Below are 19,113 nucleotides of genomic sequence, written 5' to 3'. Positions count from 1 at the left end.
ACGTGGAGTAAAACCTCTCTGACTCTACATGTAAGGTTAAACTTAAGACCTTTTGCTTCTTTAGGCCTAGACTGCTCACGGAACTCCCATCATGCACTGAGCACCTCTCTCTCTCTCTCTGGCCCCATGTATCTATCACATTACTACATGTCAGTAACTTTCTTTCTTTGTTCTCCTTCCCTCTCCAGAGCTGCAGGATCTAGATCTGATACTAGTCAACAATTATCATTATTATAAATATCACTCTTATTATTTTCATTATAATAACCAGTGGGATATGGAGGTTAGAAAATCTCCTTCTCTTCCCCTCTCTTTCCCTCCCCTCTTTTCCACCCACCTCTCCTCTCTCCCCCATTTTTCTCTGCTCTCCCCCACCGGTCCAGGCAGATGGGCGCCCAACTCTTCTGACCAGTCAGAGTCTGGTCCTATTGGAGGTTAAGAGTTGTTTTCTCACCACATTCGTCAAAGTTCTGCTCATTGTGTGAACTTTGACTCTTTGAATATTGTACAGTCTCATCCTTACTATGTAGATAATGAATGTTGTTCGCTATACAACTTAAATATTAATTGAAGTGAATATTGCAGGTCTCCAGGCTGGACAAAAAAGCTCAACCTCACTTGGGTGCAGACCATGCTGAAATATTGTACACACACTGTAAACGTGACGACACACAAACAGAGGAATGGTCCACTCATGTCAGGTGAGAAGATGCAAATATACAGCATCTCCTTCACTAACTCATCTTCTCCATGATCTACTGACAAAGCATTGTCCCTTTATTGTTTGGATTACACACACAGAGTCCTCCGCAGTCACATACTAGAACAGTTATCACACACATCTCGTCATATCTGTGCTCCTGAAAGTCTAACGTCAGGCCATAACTAGAGCCGGCCTGAGTTTATTCTTTGTGCTCAAACTCATCGTCTACATCCATTAACAGTCATATATGTGATCCACCCACAAGCTAAGTACAGTACATCTGAAATTTGTGCAAATAAAAAAAAAGGAAATGTCCATTTTTGTTCTCGATTCGTCTTTTAGTATAAACGAAGGAAGTTTGTCATCATTCTACTCAACTTGACCGACCTTAAATGAAGAAGCTGACAGTGTTCTCCACACCACCTCTCCCCCGACTCCTCGTAGTGAGGACCTAAAAACTCACGACTCAGTGAGTGTGTGTTGGTGCTGGAGCACAGAGGCGGCCTAACACACTACATTAACAGGGCAGGAGGTGAGGTCCCTGTTGACCCCTGTGCTGAGCTGGTTTTGAAATACACACACACAGACCTGCAAACACAACTCACTCATCCGAGGAGGCATTCTTAAAATTATGTACTTGATGTATTGTTGGTTGTAAACTGGCACTGGTCAAGAAAAGAACCATGTGGCCTCAGACGGAGGGAACAAGGCGTCCCTCTCTTGGCTGCCTGAGGCCGTGGGACAGCTGGGTCACTGTATGGCTTCCTGGGAGAGAGGTCTGGCTGAGGTGATGGGAGAGAACTGCCAAGCCACTAAGACTGATTGTTTCCAGCCACTTACAAGATGTGCTTAAAGATTTAAAATTGCCTATACTTCCCTTTTTCTCCCATGACTCCATGCTCCAGACCCCTCCCTTCTGACACCTGCCACTGTCCCACCCTCTTCCGCCCCCCCCTGGGCCACACCCCTCTCATTTGTCCATGAGCGACAGCCGGATGATGCGCTGCAGCTCCTCCTCCTCCTGCCGCCGCCGCAGCTCCGCTTCTTCCAGCTCCCGGGCCGAGATCTCCATGGCGATGCGCAGCTGCTCGCCATAGCTGCAGTTGGTCGACTGCTTCTTGGAGGGCGTGGAGGACAGGCTGGTGGGGGGGCGGGGCTTGTGCTGGGGAGTCCTGGTGTGGGGGAAAGGAGAAAGAAGAAGACGGGTTTAAAAAAACTGATCCACGACTGAAAGAATTCATATGTGTGGACGTTATATAAAATGTATGGGCACCCATTCTAAATCATGCTTCTCTATAAACACATTCTGTGTGTGCACTTTTCTTCTAGTTCCCGTCTCTGGTTTGACCAATCCCGTTTGAGCACACTTTGCTTGTCGCAGGTAAAGTCGGTGTGGAGAGCGAAAGACACAGACCACATGGAAAACCACTTCCTCCCCTCCATTGATGTCCTGCCCCTCCTTGAGTCCTTTCACCTGTTCAGTCTCTGTATTTCCTCTTGTTCTGAGACACCTTATCTCGTCTCCTCTTGAGTGTTCCAGCATTTTCCCATTAGCACCTCATGTGTTTTATCTGAGCTACATTTTTTAATTTCGATTTATGGATTCAGAGCTATTACACCTTTAAACACCTTGACAACTCTTTCCAATATTTGCATTAAAACAGAGAAAAGAAAAAAGATCAGGATGCGCTATAAAGTGGTGTTAGGTGCTTGTGACAACAGCAGTCAACAGCAGTACTGTGGACTGTGAGAGCAAGAAAATCTCTCTCTCTCTGTCATACACACACACACACACACACACAGAGAGAGAGAGACGTGTGCAGCTATCCTTGTTAGGACTCTGCACTGACTCCAATTCATTGTGGGCAGCATAACCAACAACCTTATCTCAATAATAACCAGATCTTAGCCAGGAGCTGAGAAGTGACGCTCTGCCTCATCAGGACCAGGCTTTGGTCTGCATGAGGTTTACTGGTCCAGACGAGATCAGTGTTTGTGCAGGACCTCAAGAGGTAACAAAAACAAGTGCACACACACATTTGAAGTTGAGCAGTGGATAGCAGACGAGAGAACAGCAGGATGGATAGGAGATTAGAGTCGGGGGGGAGGGACAGGAATACAGGATGTGACTCAGGGATGGCAGGAGAGAGCGACAAGATGGAAAAAACACAATGGAAGGATTCAAGACACTGAAGAATAACAATACTTAACAGAAGTGAGAGGAAGTCGGAGACAATGAGGCTGAAGGGACAGCAGCTCCTATCGCCTTTGTCCTGACTCTCATGACGATTTATGGTTTTCTCTTTTTAAAGGTTCACGATAAAGATTTTTATATTTTAAACAATTGTCCCTTTCATCCAACTCTTTGTGCAGCCCCTGGTTGGTTCAGTCATCAAACAGGAGTTTCATTTTGGATGAAGGACAAAGAAATGAAGACCGAGCAGATGAAAACAAAACACAGAAGGAGAAGACAGGGGAACGCCAAATGAGACTAAGATTTTTGAAGTCTTACCTGTCGAGACGACTCGGGTCACAGGACAGGGTGTGTGACCCTGGCTTGCTGTTGGTCAACGCCTCCCAGATGGTCACCTACACACACAAAGGAGAGGCCGCACAGGAAGTAAGAGAGCTAGCACAGGAAGGGCAGATGTATAGAGAGACAGAGAAATGATGAGGCAGGTGAAATAGGAATCCTCCCTCCCTACAGGCTGTTTCCTGGTAAAGTTTGTAAAGTACGTCTCAGACACACACATGCAGCTCAGAGACAGGCAGCCGGCTTCATTCTGAGTTATGAACTGACTGAACTGTAAACCACATAAGCAGAAGTACACACACTCAATATGAATAACTGATGCTGCTGTTGATAGGAGCTTAAACAACTCTCCTGTGATTGAGCATGTTTTTAAGTACATTTAAATGCATATCAAATATTAAATACAGTTCCGGACGCAGGCCGAATAAGGAACTGGGCAAAGAAGGCAACTGCCCGAGGACCTCAGACCCTGTGATGGTCTCTTGGCAGCAGGATGCAGGGACTTTAGAGGGACAGAGCTTTTGAAATAAGAGCTCTGAGGCTCTGGAACATCCTGCCTGAAGAAACACGGCTGAGCCGGTAGCTTCCTCTGAATCAAAAACATACGTACAGTTTTGCCTGATTTGACTAAATTCTTGTTTTTATTATTTTTATGCACGATCATGCTAAATTGTCTGTCAAGTGTGTTCTTTTATGCCTATTTTGTTTTAAAGTTATTTTTACTCTTTTACTTGTGTTTTTTAAGTGTGAAGCACAATATATTTATAATTATTATTATGTTTCAGGCTCTTGCTGTATGCCTGGCCCCTTCCATCACTTTTGAAGATTGGTGCAGATCCAGATTCATCATTTTCTTTAACATTGCAAGTTTTTTTGACATTTGCACTGATTTTCCAGGGAACAATCCATGGATCTTGATGGAAACAATCAGGCATATTTAGCGGTTCCTATCTAGAAGTGTGTGAAATTGGGTACAGCTACGTGGACTGAGGTATGCGCTCTGCTGAGTGCTAGTGTTCAGATATCATTTGTGACATTGTCATTTTTAATCTATCGTTTACAGGCATTTAGAGGTCAGTATCTTTTCTTTCTAAACTTTCCAAATCCAAAAACGACAGAAGAAAGTTAAGGGACTAACTCATGGAGACAACATTAGCTACCCGATTAAATCTGCCAGTGACCGTTGACAAAATCAGAAGCCTTCAGCCTGAAAGAGAAGCCTGATTCTGTCTGAAATCAAGGCCTTGAACGTTGCAAACATTACAATGAATGGCACCATCAATTTAGAAAATTACCTTTATGCCAGGTGAGAACAGAAAGCTTGACATAACGACCCAAGAGGGTGAGACTCGATGAGCTATCCATTAAAGGAATAGTTGAAAGAAAAATGAAAATTCCAACAATCATCTACCCATCACTATGCCGATGCAGGGATGGGTGAGGTGATTGAGTCCACAAAACACTTCTGGAGTCTCAGGGGTAAAGTGTTAGTCCACCAGAAGTGGCTTAACTAGTTTCAATTCTTTTTTGATGGATATCTGTTCTTGCAGATACTTGGATGACACCACACGAGCAGCATGGAGGCATGTACATTTTTTTCTGTTTTTCTCTCTTCAAACCTCTGAATATTTGGTCACCAGTAACTTCAGTTGTTGATTCTGCTCCAACACTGTTCACAACTGAAACTCCAAAAGTGTTTTGTGGAATCCAACACTTCAGCCCCCTCTCCATCGGCGTAGTGGTGAGAAGATAATGACTGAATTTTCATTTCTGGGTGAACTATCCCTTTAAACAAAATTTTGTTTCAAGCTGTCTTTAATTTCCGAGCTGAAGCTAATCCCCTCAGGAGCACCAGCCCACCTGGTCGTACTCGGAGCCGGCCTCCAGCAGACTCTGCTGTATGGCGAACTGCAGCAGGTCTTCCTCCTCCTCCCTCATGCTGTCTCTCTGTTTGCCACCTAGCATGGTGTATCCAGGCGGGGGCTCGAACACACATGGGGGAATCTCTCCGGCTCGACACGACACTACACAACACAGGGGGGAAGGCAAAGGGCAAGAGTGGGGAAGGAGTGTTATCTCAAAGTGCAGTAGACGACAACGGGCTAAAGGAGAAGCGAGGGATAAGGAAAGAGGAAAGAGAAATCCTGACTGCAAAAAAGCTGCAATTGCTCATTTTCCCTCCACACTGTTGTTGCCATAATAAATCCACTACTCAGCGGTGTGTAAATAACTGAAGACATGCTACTTCAGCAAGATAACAAACAGGATTTCCTTCTGAGCAGCAGCACGGTAAATAGTCTTCCCCTCTGCATGGTTGCAGGTGTAAATATGGCTGCTGGGATTGTGATCAAGTGATAGGACGATGAAAGTGTAAGTCATCATTTTACACACAACACGGACGACATAACCTTGCCGTCTGAGCCTGTGATAAACACTGCTCATAACTTTATCAAGCAACCGTAAACTCAATTATCTGAGGCATTGCCCGGATGAAGTGAAGATTTACAACAAGAGTGTGTTGAAAATAGGGTTGCAAAGAGGCGGAAAGTTTATGGTACATTTTCGGAAACTTTCCTGATACTTTCCATGGGAAGTTTAGCTCGGGAATTTTGGGAATTTTCAAGAAAAAAAACTATTTATATCTCTGGCATTGCATTAGTGTTTTTTTACAAACTTTTTTCTTATCTTATTCTACAGAACAATGCCACGTGCACTATCTCATGTGTGGAGGCATTTCACCCCATCCAATGTAGAAGGAAAGGCTGTGTACATTTGCAAATACTGTGCTAAGACCTATGTTAAGAATGACACAAGGATGCAGAAGCATATAGTCAAGTGCCCAAAGTTTCCTCAGGGCTCAAATCAGCCTATGACAAAACAAAATGTTTATATTTATGTCTTTATATGACAAGGTAAATACAGTTAGTATAAATTACCCACAACATTTCCAGTTTATTCCCGTTAATTCCAGTATATTCCCGTTAATTCCCATGGAAAGTTTCCAACTTTGAATATTCCCGGAATTTTGCAACCCTAGTTGAAACCAAAATCAACAATGTGTCGAGTTCTACAGTGGAGACCTATTCTTCAGCTGAGGAAGAAGATGTCAGAAGAGATGTGGGATACATCAGAACCGTGTGGGCGTGTGCTCTCACTTGTGGAGCTGGAGCTGGAGCTGGAGACGCTGGAGGAGTCGCTGCCAGGAGACGGTGTGTCTGTCCTGGGGATGTCTCTCTGCCCGTCCCCGTCCACGCCCACTTCGTTGTCAGCACGGACCCCCGTCCCCTCCTCACAGCCGTTCAGGTTGCTGAACGTGATCCTGGCGTTCAGGATGTGGTAAAGAGGGATCTCTGCAGGGAGTGGAGACCAAGCAGACGAGGAAGAGGACATTGTAAATCCAGTGGTCTGTACCCTGCGTCTTTCTACCTGTCTCCTCATCCAGTTAACAATGCATGCTCTTATCTGCCAAGGGGCTTATGTTTTCAACCCTGTCCAATTGTGTGTTGCTTGATTTGTTTGGTTGTTAGCAGGATCACCATGGAATTTGGTAAAGCATGTGGAATGGCTCAGTAAATTTTGTTGCTGATCCGCATCAGGGGGCGGATCCAGGAATCTTTGTTATCCCTTTCTTTAACATTGAGATATTTGGCCTTTTTTGACATTTTTTAACGATTTCCCAGGGAATAATTCATGGATCTTGAAGTCATATTAAGGGAACTGATATCTATGAGTTTGTGAAATTTGGTGCAGCTTGATTGAATATGAGGGGACTGTTGGGCTTTGGTCTGAGTTATGAGCGATTCATCAATCGAGCTTGCAATCTTCTCTAATGTCTGTTTGTCCACCTCTCTTTCCCTTAATCCCTGTTTATAAACCTCCTTTCACAGCCTCCTTCCCTCCATCCCTCTTGCTCTCCCCGGCGCTCACCGATCTTGACTGGGAAGCCAGGCGGCAGGCGCAGCATGATGAAGTCACGCAGCTTGGCGAACAGGGCGTTGGAGATGGCCATCAGATCGATGATGGGCGCCACTTGTTCTGCCAGGGACAGAGGATGGGACTCGCACAGCCACAGCTTGGCTTTAAACCTGGAGACAAACACATGCAGTCAACATACTGGGCAGTAATGCAGGAAGAGATTATTGGTGAGCTTCATCATATATGATTCCCAACTTTCAATATAACAACTTGTGGTGTCACTTAAGGAGTTAGTTCTTTTGGCCAGAGGTACACAAAAGACATTGATCACATCAGCCAACACAGACTGTACACAAGCTGCTGAGGCGTGTTCACAATGAGGCCAATCAATGCTTATATTTTAACTTGTCAGATAATGAAGACAGGATTGAGAGGCAGCTCTGCAACCTCAAAGACTTCCTCCTCATCTGCCACTCTGTATTAAGAGCTACAGAGCAATGAAACTGACAGACAGGTCAATGGCCAGTCAGACAAACACAGGGCAGATGACCAGACGGCTGGTGTTGGCTGGTGAAAGAGATACAACGTCACAACTCAGATCTGTGAGTTATAACGTATGATACTCAAATCCTGAATGTGATTCATGGGTAAAACATCGAAAAGCATTATAATTAGCTACGCTACAAAAATAACATTTCAAACAGATGCTTCAAAAATAATCCAGTCATTTGATTTGGAGACCCCAGGCAGTTTTTAAATCCTTCTTTGACTTCACGTTTTAAAAGAACACTGAGGGTTTCTTCGGCTTAATGTTGTTTTGTTTCTTTTTGTAAAATCCTGACATAAAAACGATTTGTCATGAGTCATCGTGCCAGAGATTTGTGATATACTGCAGCGACAGACTGTCAGTGACAGTCTGTCGCTGCCACTTTACCAGCTTTGTAAAAAAGCTACTCCTGAAGTGGGAGTGTGTGGGTTTACTGGTACAGCCATTAGGACCATTTGAGCCAAGAACTTGCAGAGTGACAACATTTTGATATATTTTGGTGGGTCCTTAATTTCTGAACCACTTTTTAACGGCAGCTTGGGGGTTGAGGTTTTAGGGTTAGGGGATGGGGAATGCATTATGCCAAATGAGTGTCCTCATAATGTGTGTGTGTTAGTGAAAGACTCTTATGTGTGAATCACACTTTCATTTTAGGATCTTGGTGGTCAGCTGTCATGGATGGCTGATTATACTCTGCCTGTGTATGTGTGTATGTATAAGTGTGTGTGTGTGTGTGCGTGTGTGTGCATGTGTCTGCCTATTGTGCGTCTGTCGGCCCCGGCTGCCCTGGCACTTGGCGGCCTGCTTGGAGGGCGACTTCACTGTTTGCACGGCTGCTTGTCTGTTTCCCTGTCAGTCGCTGTCACCTCTGGGTCTTGGTGGTGAGCTGGCACTGGTGGCCGATGTCCCTCTGAGTCGGTGACAGGCCGGGGTTGAAGTACTCCTCGGCAGTCAGTGCCGCAGGGTTGGTCAACGCAGGAGTCGACATCTGGGTGACCAGGGCCTGCAGATAGTAAACAATGAACAGAATTAACATTCAACATTCCTTCTACAAGCACATCTCATATAGTGAAATAAAATCTGCACAGGAGAGGATTGTTTGTCAATATAATAGGATGTGTTGTTTCCATTTGTGTCATTAGTTTCCGAGTTTTCCTTGTTGTTGTGTTTATAGTGTTTGAGTTTCTGACTAAGGTATGTTTATGGACCCTGCCTCTTGATGTTTTTTGGACACCACCCCTATCCGACATTTTTGATACATTCCAACCATATTTGTAAGTCAAGTTAAGATTTTGTCCGTCCTCTGTGGATCATCTGTATTTTGACAGTAGCTCCTGTGGTGCTCACTTCAGTGGGAGATGTGGGAAGACAGTTTTGCTGTAAAAGTATTTTACAATGAGTGTATTTGAAGCTAGAAAAGCGCCATTTACTTTTTTAATAGTTCAATAGTTCCAAATTGAGGTGGAGTTCTCATGAGTTTTCCAAGTGAAAGCACCATTTTGTTTTTGCTCAGATCTTTGTTTTAATCCAGGTTCCTCAAGCTAAGGTTTAGTCCCTGTTATACAGTGTTGACCTGTTTTTGCTGCAGGAGATTGGATTTCCTGATTTTCTTTCAAACAGAAACGGCAAATCTGTCTAATTTACTGTCTAAAAATGTTCTTCTTGTCTGACTTCTTTTTCTGGCTCCAGTGAACTGCACCTCCCCAACACAACCAGTGATGTGCAATTTACTTTACAAAGAGCAAAGATTTCCGGCTTTTAAAACTATTATTCTCTGCTGTGTAACAGAAAAAACATCTCGGCTCCCACTGGGATTTCAAGGCTTTCCTATACTGACATTTTTAACGGCACGGTGAAGGAGAAAGATTTACACTTCAGCTCCAATTCGAGAACAAATGACAAAGCAGTTTTTCTCTTGGGTTCCAGAACTAATTAATTACTCACTTGTCAACTGTTGTGTGACTTTATTAAATCTGTTAAAAGTAAGACGTCATTACCGAAAGAGGTACGGGCTGCAAAATACTTTATTTTCCTGAAGGTTGCAGGTAATCATCAATGGCCCATTTTAAAATGTAGATTTTGTCAAAACTGGAACCAATTACAAAACTGGTTTACACAAAAATCTGAGCAGAGAGAGCGAGAAGGGAGAAGATTGTAAAGAGCAGAGGGGACAACAAGGGGGGAAAGAGTGGAAAGTCAGAATACAGAAGGAAGTGTAGGAAGCAGGTATGAGTCATAGATGTTCACCAGCAGAGACAAATCAACCAAAACATAATCAATATTTGAGAGCAGGCTGGAGTGGATGTTTTACTCTGCAGACATGCTCTCCTGTTGACACAGTGAACTCAGCCTGATTCATACACTCAGTGTCCATCTGCAGAGGGGAGGGATAGGATGCAGAGACTGGACGGGATAATTCCCTCTCATTGGTCACATTGTTGATGCTTATTACTATTGTCACTATGATGGCTACTCTCAATTGGATAGTGTCCACTATACTGTAGCTCATAGCAGCAAAACACGCCACTTTTTTCAGTTGAGAACCCTCATACCTTCCAAATCTCTTAACTTTTTAAAATCAGATTTGAATTGTTTTTGACATTTTCTCATTCCCCTGAAAAAATCCCTTGTATTTAAACACTAGAATGGCTCTCAACAGAAAGCATACCTCCACCAAGGCTCAACAGTCAGATTTGATTAAATCAGGTTGCACCAAATTGCACACACTCATAGATATCAGTTAGAAAAATTCAATCAAATCCCTGAAATATCCATCAATGCTCACAACGATAAAGAAAGTGAAAAATACCGCACTGTGGGTGTGTGTGTCTGCCGACCTGTGCAGTTTTCATCTACATTAATTTTCTGGATGTCATTTCCTAATCCATGAGTCCAAGGAAACATGTGAGCTTCCCATGAGGTGCTCTTAGTCTAAGATACCACATTCACAAGAAGAAACATGTTTTCAGATAAATTGTAGTCAGGTCATTATTGAGTCCAAGTGGATTGTGCAAGAGGAAAATACATTTATTTGGGGCATTCATCATATTTCACATTCATTGGAATGGGACCTTGACCTTTGACCCCCCCCAGCCCCAAAATCGAATAGGTTTATCTTTTAGTCAGAGCGAATGTGCCAAAATCACAATAGACTGTGGACATCCCCAACACTGAAATGAAAGATCTTCAGATAACAGCTGGACTCACCCCGTTGTTTGGGCCCATGTGTTGCTCAGCGATACCGAGGAAGTTCTGCAGTGGCGTCTTCCCACCTGCTCAGAGACACACAGTGATGAGCTAGGCTGAGGGAATTTAGCTGTTACACAATAAAGTGCGAATTAAGTCCTGTTCGTATGGGTTTTAAAAACTCAGGCTTATGTACAATACTGATTACTTAAACCTTAAAGAGTTGTCACATATTTGTGAATGAGATGATGAAGAATCGCTTCGGGAATCTCAGCTGCAACTGTCTCATAATACTCTTGTTTGTTTGCTCAAGCAAACTTATTTAATGAACTCAATCTTTTGTGCTGTGGTTTTGCATCTGCCAAGACAGTGAGCTGAAATAAGCAAAGCCACTTTGTACAAAACTTAATGTTTTTTTGTTTTATGTGAAGCGTGAACATTATTCAAAATAGTCAGTGAAACACAGTGTAAGAGTGCATAAAGATGAATGTGAGAAATCAAAGCTGTCACAGTTGGACTGTTTATGCTTACAGAAACAGAAATCTCTGGAGTTAAAGCTTCTGGAGTTAAACACGAAACAACAAAGTGATTGAAAAAAATAACAGGTACTCGCAAGAGTCCTTCAAGCTCCACACTTTTCTGGTTGGATCCTGACATCCCTGAAAACTAGGCTGCAATATTGTAAGTAATTCTCAATAACGTTAAAAATTATAACAAAATGAGCAACAATCAAACTTTAATTGTATTATTTATAAAAATATAACAATTCTGAAATCTACTCCATAAAGACAGGGACTGTGTGTAGGAAATATATTCTCTCCAGTGAGGAGAGCAGAGAGAAGAAACTGAAATATGTCACTGGAAATGAAATCAGAGCTGCTCTCATGCAGGAGCCATCATTCACAGTAAGAAGCAGACTGAGGACATAATATTTCAGTGTCTTTTTAAGGAACCCACATTAAAGGAGCGGCTGCTCAGTTAGAAATGAGAGATGTGAGCAGAGAAGTAATATGAGTAGCTTATTAGTGGTTTGTGTTTTCAGACAGCTCTGGTGCTTCGGTCGTCCTCAACAACCACGAAGTGAAGAGTGATGAAGGCTCATTAATTACTGCTGGTGTCGGTGGTGTAGTCCACATTTTGACTTTGGCCTAATGATTTGCTCTTGGAGTCATTATGTATATCTACCTACTAATTCCACAAAGATCTTGATAATTTAATCATTTTAATTTCAACATATTGGACTGATACAGACATTCATAGGTTCCTGTGGATCTGTCAGGGTAGCAATAATAATAGAATCACTTCCTCTTCAAAGTAAAAGCAAATTGGTTTCGCTGCTGTACTGCTTTGTACCAAGCAGAATTACAGATCTTTTATGAAAGAATTGAGTCCGACCAGTGTGTTGGTTGTTTAACAGAGCGCATCCATAAAAACATAACATCAGCTCAGTAAATTATTCAAACATATATATATATAAACCAAACACGTGAATCGTAATTCAGTTTCATTCGATGGAAAACATTGACTATAAAGTGTTCACAGCAGATTAACCAGGTAGGATAAACACAAAGTTACTTAACTCTGCATTATATACTGTTTAGAAAAAACTCTGCACACAAGGTCCAGCACAAAGTGACAGTATTTTGTAGAATTGGTTGAGGAGGACTGACTAATGACGAGGAAGAATTCTATGTATCTACGTATTATATGTAGCGCTTCTCAGAACACCTCTCTCCTGGCTATTAGCAAAGTGCAGATGGTGATTGGGACTTAGGGACGTGAAACTCTCAGAGGAGCATGAGAGAGATGATCCTGGCTGACAGCGACAGCTTGAAGAGGGAGGAATGATAATCCTGTTTGATATACGATCTGAACCAGAACACGAGAAGGAGCCAGTGAGTGAACGTTGCCGCCTGTAGGCTGGAGCCTTGTGGTGAGCTCACTGAGTTCAGGTGAAGAGAGGGAGGATCAGTGAGTCTTTAATCAGAGAAGTTGTGGCACAGAGATGATGATGGAGAATTCAGCTGCTCCACATGAAGAAATGCTTGATGGAGCTGCAGTAGAGTAGTGAAATAAGGCGACTCACCTTTAGTCTTGTTCTTGTTCTGGTCGGACAGATGGTCAGTTCTGGTCCTGGTGATCAGCTCCACGTTGGATGCAGCATAAACCTGAAAGAGACTCAGGCTTTACTTCCTTCCCACTTCTCACAGGATTATTCAACTGACTTATAGTCCTAAATATTAAATAACATTGACTTCTATGTTGAAAATAAAATACACATTGTACTGTTGAATGCGTTTTCTTTTAAACTGTAGCATGACATCAATGTAGATTGATAGTATTTGGCTATTTTTTGCTGCCACACTTTTTTTCAGCATGGAATTGTAAAGTAATGTTTTCATACATCGTGATGTAACTCAGTGCGACCCCAGAGAGGTCAAACTCCCTGCTCGACCTCTATAATCAGAAAACTGCTATAAAACTCAGAAATCTCTGTAACATGTTTTGGATTTGGGAGGGGTAGTGTTTTATAACAAGTTCTGTCAACACTTACCACAGATAGAAAGCAAATTAAAATAAATTCCACCAAACAATGTTTTAGCGCTGGGATTATGGTGGGGTCTACATCTTGAGAGCCAAAATAGAAGTGATACATCACTTCTGTCTTGTGATTACAAGCAGTTCTCAGAAAATGTGGAAAAGTAATTTAAGTCTTAAAGAGCGAAACAACAATGTTGAGTACAAACAATACACAGGACACATAAAGATACTGTAGGTGATTGATGGCGGCAAAGAAGTGATACTGACTCATCGAGCAAATGTAAATATTAAAGCAATGCTGTCACTTTAACTGAGCAAAAGGGCCTCCTGCAACCAAATGTGAGGTTCAATGAAGTTTTGTGTGACATATGTACGTCCTGTGGTCTACGCCTACCTGTACTTGTGCATCCGATGTTGTCTATTAGGCTGATGTATTTTCTAACTTTTTAATAAAGTGCATAGTAAACACACCCAAATAAATGTTTTTGCAAATTAACCAAACCATGGTTCAGTTTCATCCAAACAGAGACCATCTCTTTTGGTCGGACAAACTTTTGGTTGATTGGTCCGGACTGTGGTCCATCTTTCACTCTTGTTATTTTGATGTGGACTAAACTGAAAAGAAGGTGTGAAAGGGCCCTCAGGATTTTTTCTGGGATCTATAGTTCGGCCTCACTCTTGAACTTGCTGGACAATATAAGTTGCGACTTTCAGTCAGTTGCACACTTCTCACAGGAGATGGATTCACCAGAGTAACGTACAAATAGCGAGAACAGACGTTCAGGGAGTGGGAGTGAAAAGAGATACCGGCATTCTCCATGTTCCAAGTCAGTGAACCATCAAACTTATTTTGTAGCTGCAATTTAAATGCATCATATTGCTTTGAGCGTGCCTTCATTTTTACTCTTCAAATGATCAGTGAGCAGACGTGTGACCATAAAAGCAAATACACCAAGCCATGAATTGAATGAACATTACACCACTAATGTCTGCAGAATACAGGCCAACGTCTTTAAGTTACAGTCCACAGTACTGAACAATGATTCCTCACTAGTGACCATAAAAAGAAAATACTGCTAAAAAATTTAGCAAGATACTGATTCTGAGTTTACACTGGGAGACAGACGAGGGAAAGGAGGAGGTAAAAAGTCTCCGGGAGGAGACCCCCTACACAAGATTTGTCTTTTTATGTTTGATGCTCTAAATCAATGATGCAGAAAATAGATGCTTTCCAGGCAGCAGTATTTCAGAGCCGATCCCGTCTGAAGTGCTTTTAAACCACCAGAGACAGATGGTCCTGTGTGTCTGACACTTGTCTCCAATCGATCCCTCCAGGGGGTCAAAGAAAACAAATGGGGTCAAAGCAATGCAAGTGCTTATGATAGATGGACCTGTTTTTAAACTACATTTGAGATCTGGTGTTTGGCGTACTGATAAATTTTCCTGATCTGAGGTTAAAGCATTTGTGCATAATTGTTGTATCATCTTAAAATGACAGGTTTTCCCGAATTCCATCTGTCATAATTTCAAAATGTAGAAGGCAATGTTCTTGAATATACAGTCGTGGTTTTAAAATAACTTTGGGGAGTGATTTATTCTGGAAGTTAAACTTTTCAAGTGAAGTGGACTTTCAGGAAATATCAAACTAATGTGTGACAGCAGTGTTTTCTCTGGACACTGTGACAGATCAGCTGCCGCAGCAGCCGGGTTCTCTACCTTGGTTTCATATCCATTCACTGTTTCAGTCTTCTCACTTCTCCAGCCCAGGATACCCGTCCTGTTCCTGCAACACAGATTCAACACATGTCAGATCAGTGTGCTCCACTCTGTTCCACTTTCAATCACATTTGGTGTGGATAATCACCCTGAACCAAGCAATGTACCAGGGAGGAAAACCATTAACATGACACACAGTCCCCTAAGGCTGCGAGTCACAGGGATCTGGCTTTTCCGTTATAAAATATACAGCATGTAAACATTGCAGCCATTGTCTCTGTTTGTTGTTAGTAGATCATCTGTTCAGTTTGTAATTAGTAAGTCTGCCCAGAAATTAGTGAGGCATATCCCATCTACATGATGCATTTACATCACAACTCCTTCTGGACCACACAACAGGCAGTGAGTGTTTCCCCCTTATATAGGCCCCTATACTTTTGAACTAGTACAATTTCCGAACCAACATTAGGTATTTTTACCAAATTTTAAATTACCATTTGAAAAAAGTGGTATTCGGTGGTGGGTGGTAAGCAATGTCGTCTCACAGCAGGATGGTTACTGGGTCGAATCCCAGATCAGCCAGGGTCTCTCTGTGAGGACAATGCATGTTCTCCCCATATTTGCAAAGGTCTCTCCTCCCTCAGTCCACAGACATGCAGGTTGAGGTTAGGTTAATTGAAGACTGTGATTCTGAATCGCTGTTTGTCTCTGTTTATGTTTCTGGCGATCTGTTCAGGATGTACCCCAGGTCTCACCAAATATCAGCTGCGATTGGCTCCCTCCTTGGGATGGTTTGTACTAATTAGGTAATCCTCTAACATGGCTGTGGCTCCGGAGGTAGAGAGGGTTGTTCACTTTCCAGAAGGTTGTTTGTTTGATCACCAGCATTATAAAGGTTCATGGGCAACATACTGAACCCCAAATTGCCCAGGTTGTGCTTACTGTTCGATTGGTGTGTGCTATAAACAATCCAATTATTATTTTTGTTTCATGACCGAGCATATCGATTCATAATAATAGGAAACTTCTTGAACAGGCATCTCATCATCCCTAGTGGGTGCAGTAGAGTTTCAGGCCATTAGCGGGGTCATAGATGCTCACGTAAAGTTATGTCTCGATTTTTTAAGGGTTCTAAACTTTGTACTTTGTACCCAACCCTAACACTGCAGAACTGCAGTGCTATCATTTTTGTGCTTGTCTGTGTAAAGACGTGTTAACTCCAGAGGTGGATGTGCTGCCAGGGTCGTTGACAAAGTGGTTCGCTGTAAAGACTCATAAATAGATTATTGGCATGTAGAAAGATGTGCTGAGCAAGGAAAAGGCACAGAGGTGACACTGAGGTACACGTCTGACAGGGAGATGATTGCACCCCCCCCTCTCCATGCCCACTGTGAGTCATTCTCCTCTTCTTCACTCACTTCTTTTTATCTGTTAACATTCACTTCCTGTCCCTGCATCTCTAACCATCAGTGTTTTGGCTCACATATAGTATTTTATCCCACCTCTTCTCGAGTCCCATTCATCTTTCTCTCGCTGTTTCTCACTGCATGTCTTCTTTTCCCTTCTCATCTCTCTCTCTCTCATTTCTTTTCCTCCAAAACTCTCCCTCAATCCTGTTTTTTCTCCAATCCCCTATTCACCTTCCTCTTAAACCATTTTCTTCTCTCCATCCCTCTTTGTCCAAAACGCCATCCCCCTCTCTCTTTCTGTCACATCAGTCTTATCTCACCTCCTGACCAGAATAAGATGAGTTTTGTCCTCGACCAGTTTTTTGTAAAGTGGTATGAGTCTGATTCACACAGCCTGAAGATAATTTGTTCCTCACTACCTCCACAACGTGTGCCTTATGACTGCATATACTATGTTGTACTATGTTTTCAGTACTGAATATGTTGCATACTGATTCTGTTGATCAATACCTATATGTTCTGTCTACTTTTAGGTTTACACCGGGAGTCAGAGAGAAATGGCATGTCCTGCACCACTGACTTTGACTGATGTTCACTCCTGACATCTTTTTCAGCTTTTTAGACATTTATTGCCAACCAGTGCACGTAGGACAGACATGATGAAGAGTGGACTTGTTTTTAGTTAGTGCAGTGGCACCAAGGGAGCAAGTGTGAGTGTTGCATTATAGCTGCTCATGTGACAAAGAAAATGACAAAATAATAATTTAGCGTGATTATATTAATTTTGTCACGGAATGTGCTGTCCTCTCTACAACAGATAAGAGGAAAAATGCAAATGAGCAAGAGCAAGCTAAGAAGGCTAATTTGCATCTAGCCCCTGGTCAGGTACCAAAAAGACCACAGAAAACATAGAAACTACAAGTGTTAAATGCTTAATGCTGAAACAGAGTGTCTCAATATAGACACTGATTAAAGTCTGTTTCACAACACTAGTTAAAGTAGCTAATTTTAGCAGCAAAAGCCATCATGAGCTACTGACTGTTTAAGACAATATATGCAAGTGGCAGCAAAACCCCAGAGTGTGTATAGCCAACGTTTTTTTTTGTTTTTGTTGTTCCTCTCGTCTCCTGTGTCATATAGGTTTGTTTTTTGTATATAAAGCTATGCAGAGTTAAAAACAAACCAAAGAGACTGTATATAAAGATGGACGACATGAAAATCTTGGTCCTGTGGCCGAATTCTGCAGCGAAGCGAGTGAGGGAGGAGAAATAGCTGTTTATCTCTGATTGTTATATAATAGCACAAAATGGTGGGACTAGGAGGAAGCCCTAGTTCTCTGATTAGAATGTAATGGTGCGTCTCGTCGTGTTCGCTGTGAACGCACCTGCTTATGTTTTATATTTTATGACGCATCACAGAAAAATAGATCAATAAATAATAAATAGGATCATAGATGCATAGCAAGTGTGTACGAATTTTCCTTTTTTAATTCTAAATTTGTTTTATGGTGCTAAAGTTTCATGAAGAGACATTAGAGATTGCTTGATTTACAGCCTAAGTCTTACTGACTGTATTTATGAGTGAGAGATGTGTCTTACCTCTCGAAGGCGATGTTGCGGGTGTCCAGCTGAGTGGTCACCACAGGTGCAGACAGCCTGGTTGCTACCTGCTCATCGCTGGGCTGCACCGCCCCCAGCAGACCCAAACTGGCTGCATTGCTGCTGCAGGCGCCTCCGTTCCCCCGGCCGGGTGAAAGTGCTGTGAGAGATGAGACACACAGGGTCTCACAGTACACCAGCTGCCTGTCATGGTCAACCTCCATCACTTCTGCACTGGAGTCTGGGAGACAAGAGATGGTATACAGAATATGTAAAGAATAGTTAGAAAAGACGATGACAAGAGATTGTGGATGCTGCAAATGGACAGGGAAAAAGAAAAGGTCCATAATAAAGTAATAGAGTGAGGGATGGCCTTATGCTTATTCAAAAATGTAGTCACAAAGGTCAGAAGAAAAGGAATAATTTAAAATGGTCTGCAGAAGAAAGATAAAAATAAAGGAAGAACTGGGCAAATCAATGCAAAGAGGACCCAGTAGCTGAAGAGAGCTGTGGCAGGATCCGGATCCTCCAGGGAAGAAAAGGTTCAGTCACACCTGCACCAGTTTCTGTGAATTTTCCATAACATATTTTTCATCTGAAGCCTGTGTACCTCATCATGTACAATATCATAACAGCAGAATGCAAACTGCAACATTGCTCTCGTACACTGTTTACTTATGCACTTTCAGCCCATAATTGTATTATTACTACTGGTGCACTGCCGGTTCTAAACCTGCCGGTTTGGAATGTTCTGTAGTCAGGTTCTGTATTAAAGCTCTGGAGCTACTTCAGAATTATTTTTCTTCTTTTTTTCGGTACAGAGGTAGAATACAACATGTATTGATTTTACATGGGTTGTGTGTGTTGGATTATATGTGATCATTCTAAGTCCTCTCATTTACTCAAACTCCCTGAAAGAAAAAAAAAATATATATTTTCTATAATGTGAAACTGTTACTTTAAAT

General features: G+C 42.4%; 1 protein-coding gene across 4 annotated transcripts in view; it reads right to left on the bottom strand.

The window, feature by feature from the left end:
* Positions 1-1,673: 1,673 nt before the first annotated feature.
* Positions 1,674-19,113, bottom strand: part of ankrd13b (ankyrin repeat domain 13B) — a 46,237-nt gene continuing 28,797 nt past the window's right edge. The window contains exons 6-16 of one of the 4 annotated variants that reach the window (XM_061073582.1): positions 18,149-18,389; positions 15,142-15,208; positions 12,971-13,052; positions 10,906-10,970; positions 10,019-10,021; positions 8,565-8,701; positions 7,164-7,321; positions 6,392-6,586; positions 5,097-5,260; positions 3,216-3,292; positions 1,674-1,875 (exon numbers count right to left, since the gene is read on the bottom strand). In XM_061073582.1, coding sequence (XP_060929565.1) covers positions 1,674-1,875; positions 3,216-3,292; positions 5,097-5,260; positions 6,392-6,586; positions 7,164-7,321; positions 8,565-8,701; positions 10,019-10,021; positions 10,906-10,970; positions 12,971-13,052; positions 15,142-15,208; positions 18,149-18,389 — 1,391 coding nt within the window. Of the gene's footprint in view, positions 1,876-3,215; positions 3,293-5,096; positions 5,261-6,379; positions 6,587-7,163; positions 7,322-8,564; positions 8,702-10,018; positions 10,022-10,905; positions 10,971-12,970; positions 13,053-15,141; positions 15,209-18,148; positions 18,390-19,113 lie in introns of all 4 variants that reach the window. The other 3 variants (XM_061073583.1, XM_061073584.1, XM_061073581.1) reach the window with 3 other exon arrangements.

This window comes from Limanda limanda, chromosome 6 (assembly GCF_963576545.1).
Source record: "Limanda limanda chromosome 6, fLimLim1.1, whole genome shotgun sequence".
NCBI classification, from domain to species: Eukaryota; Metazoa; Chordata; class Actinopteri; order Pleuronectiformes; family Pleuronectidae; genus Limanda; species Limanda limanda.
Note: the sequence above shows the minus strand (reverse complement) of the source record. Positions and strands in the feature narration are given on the sequence as shown.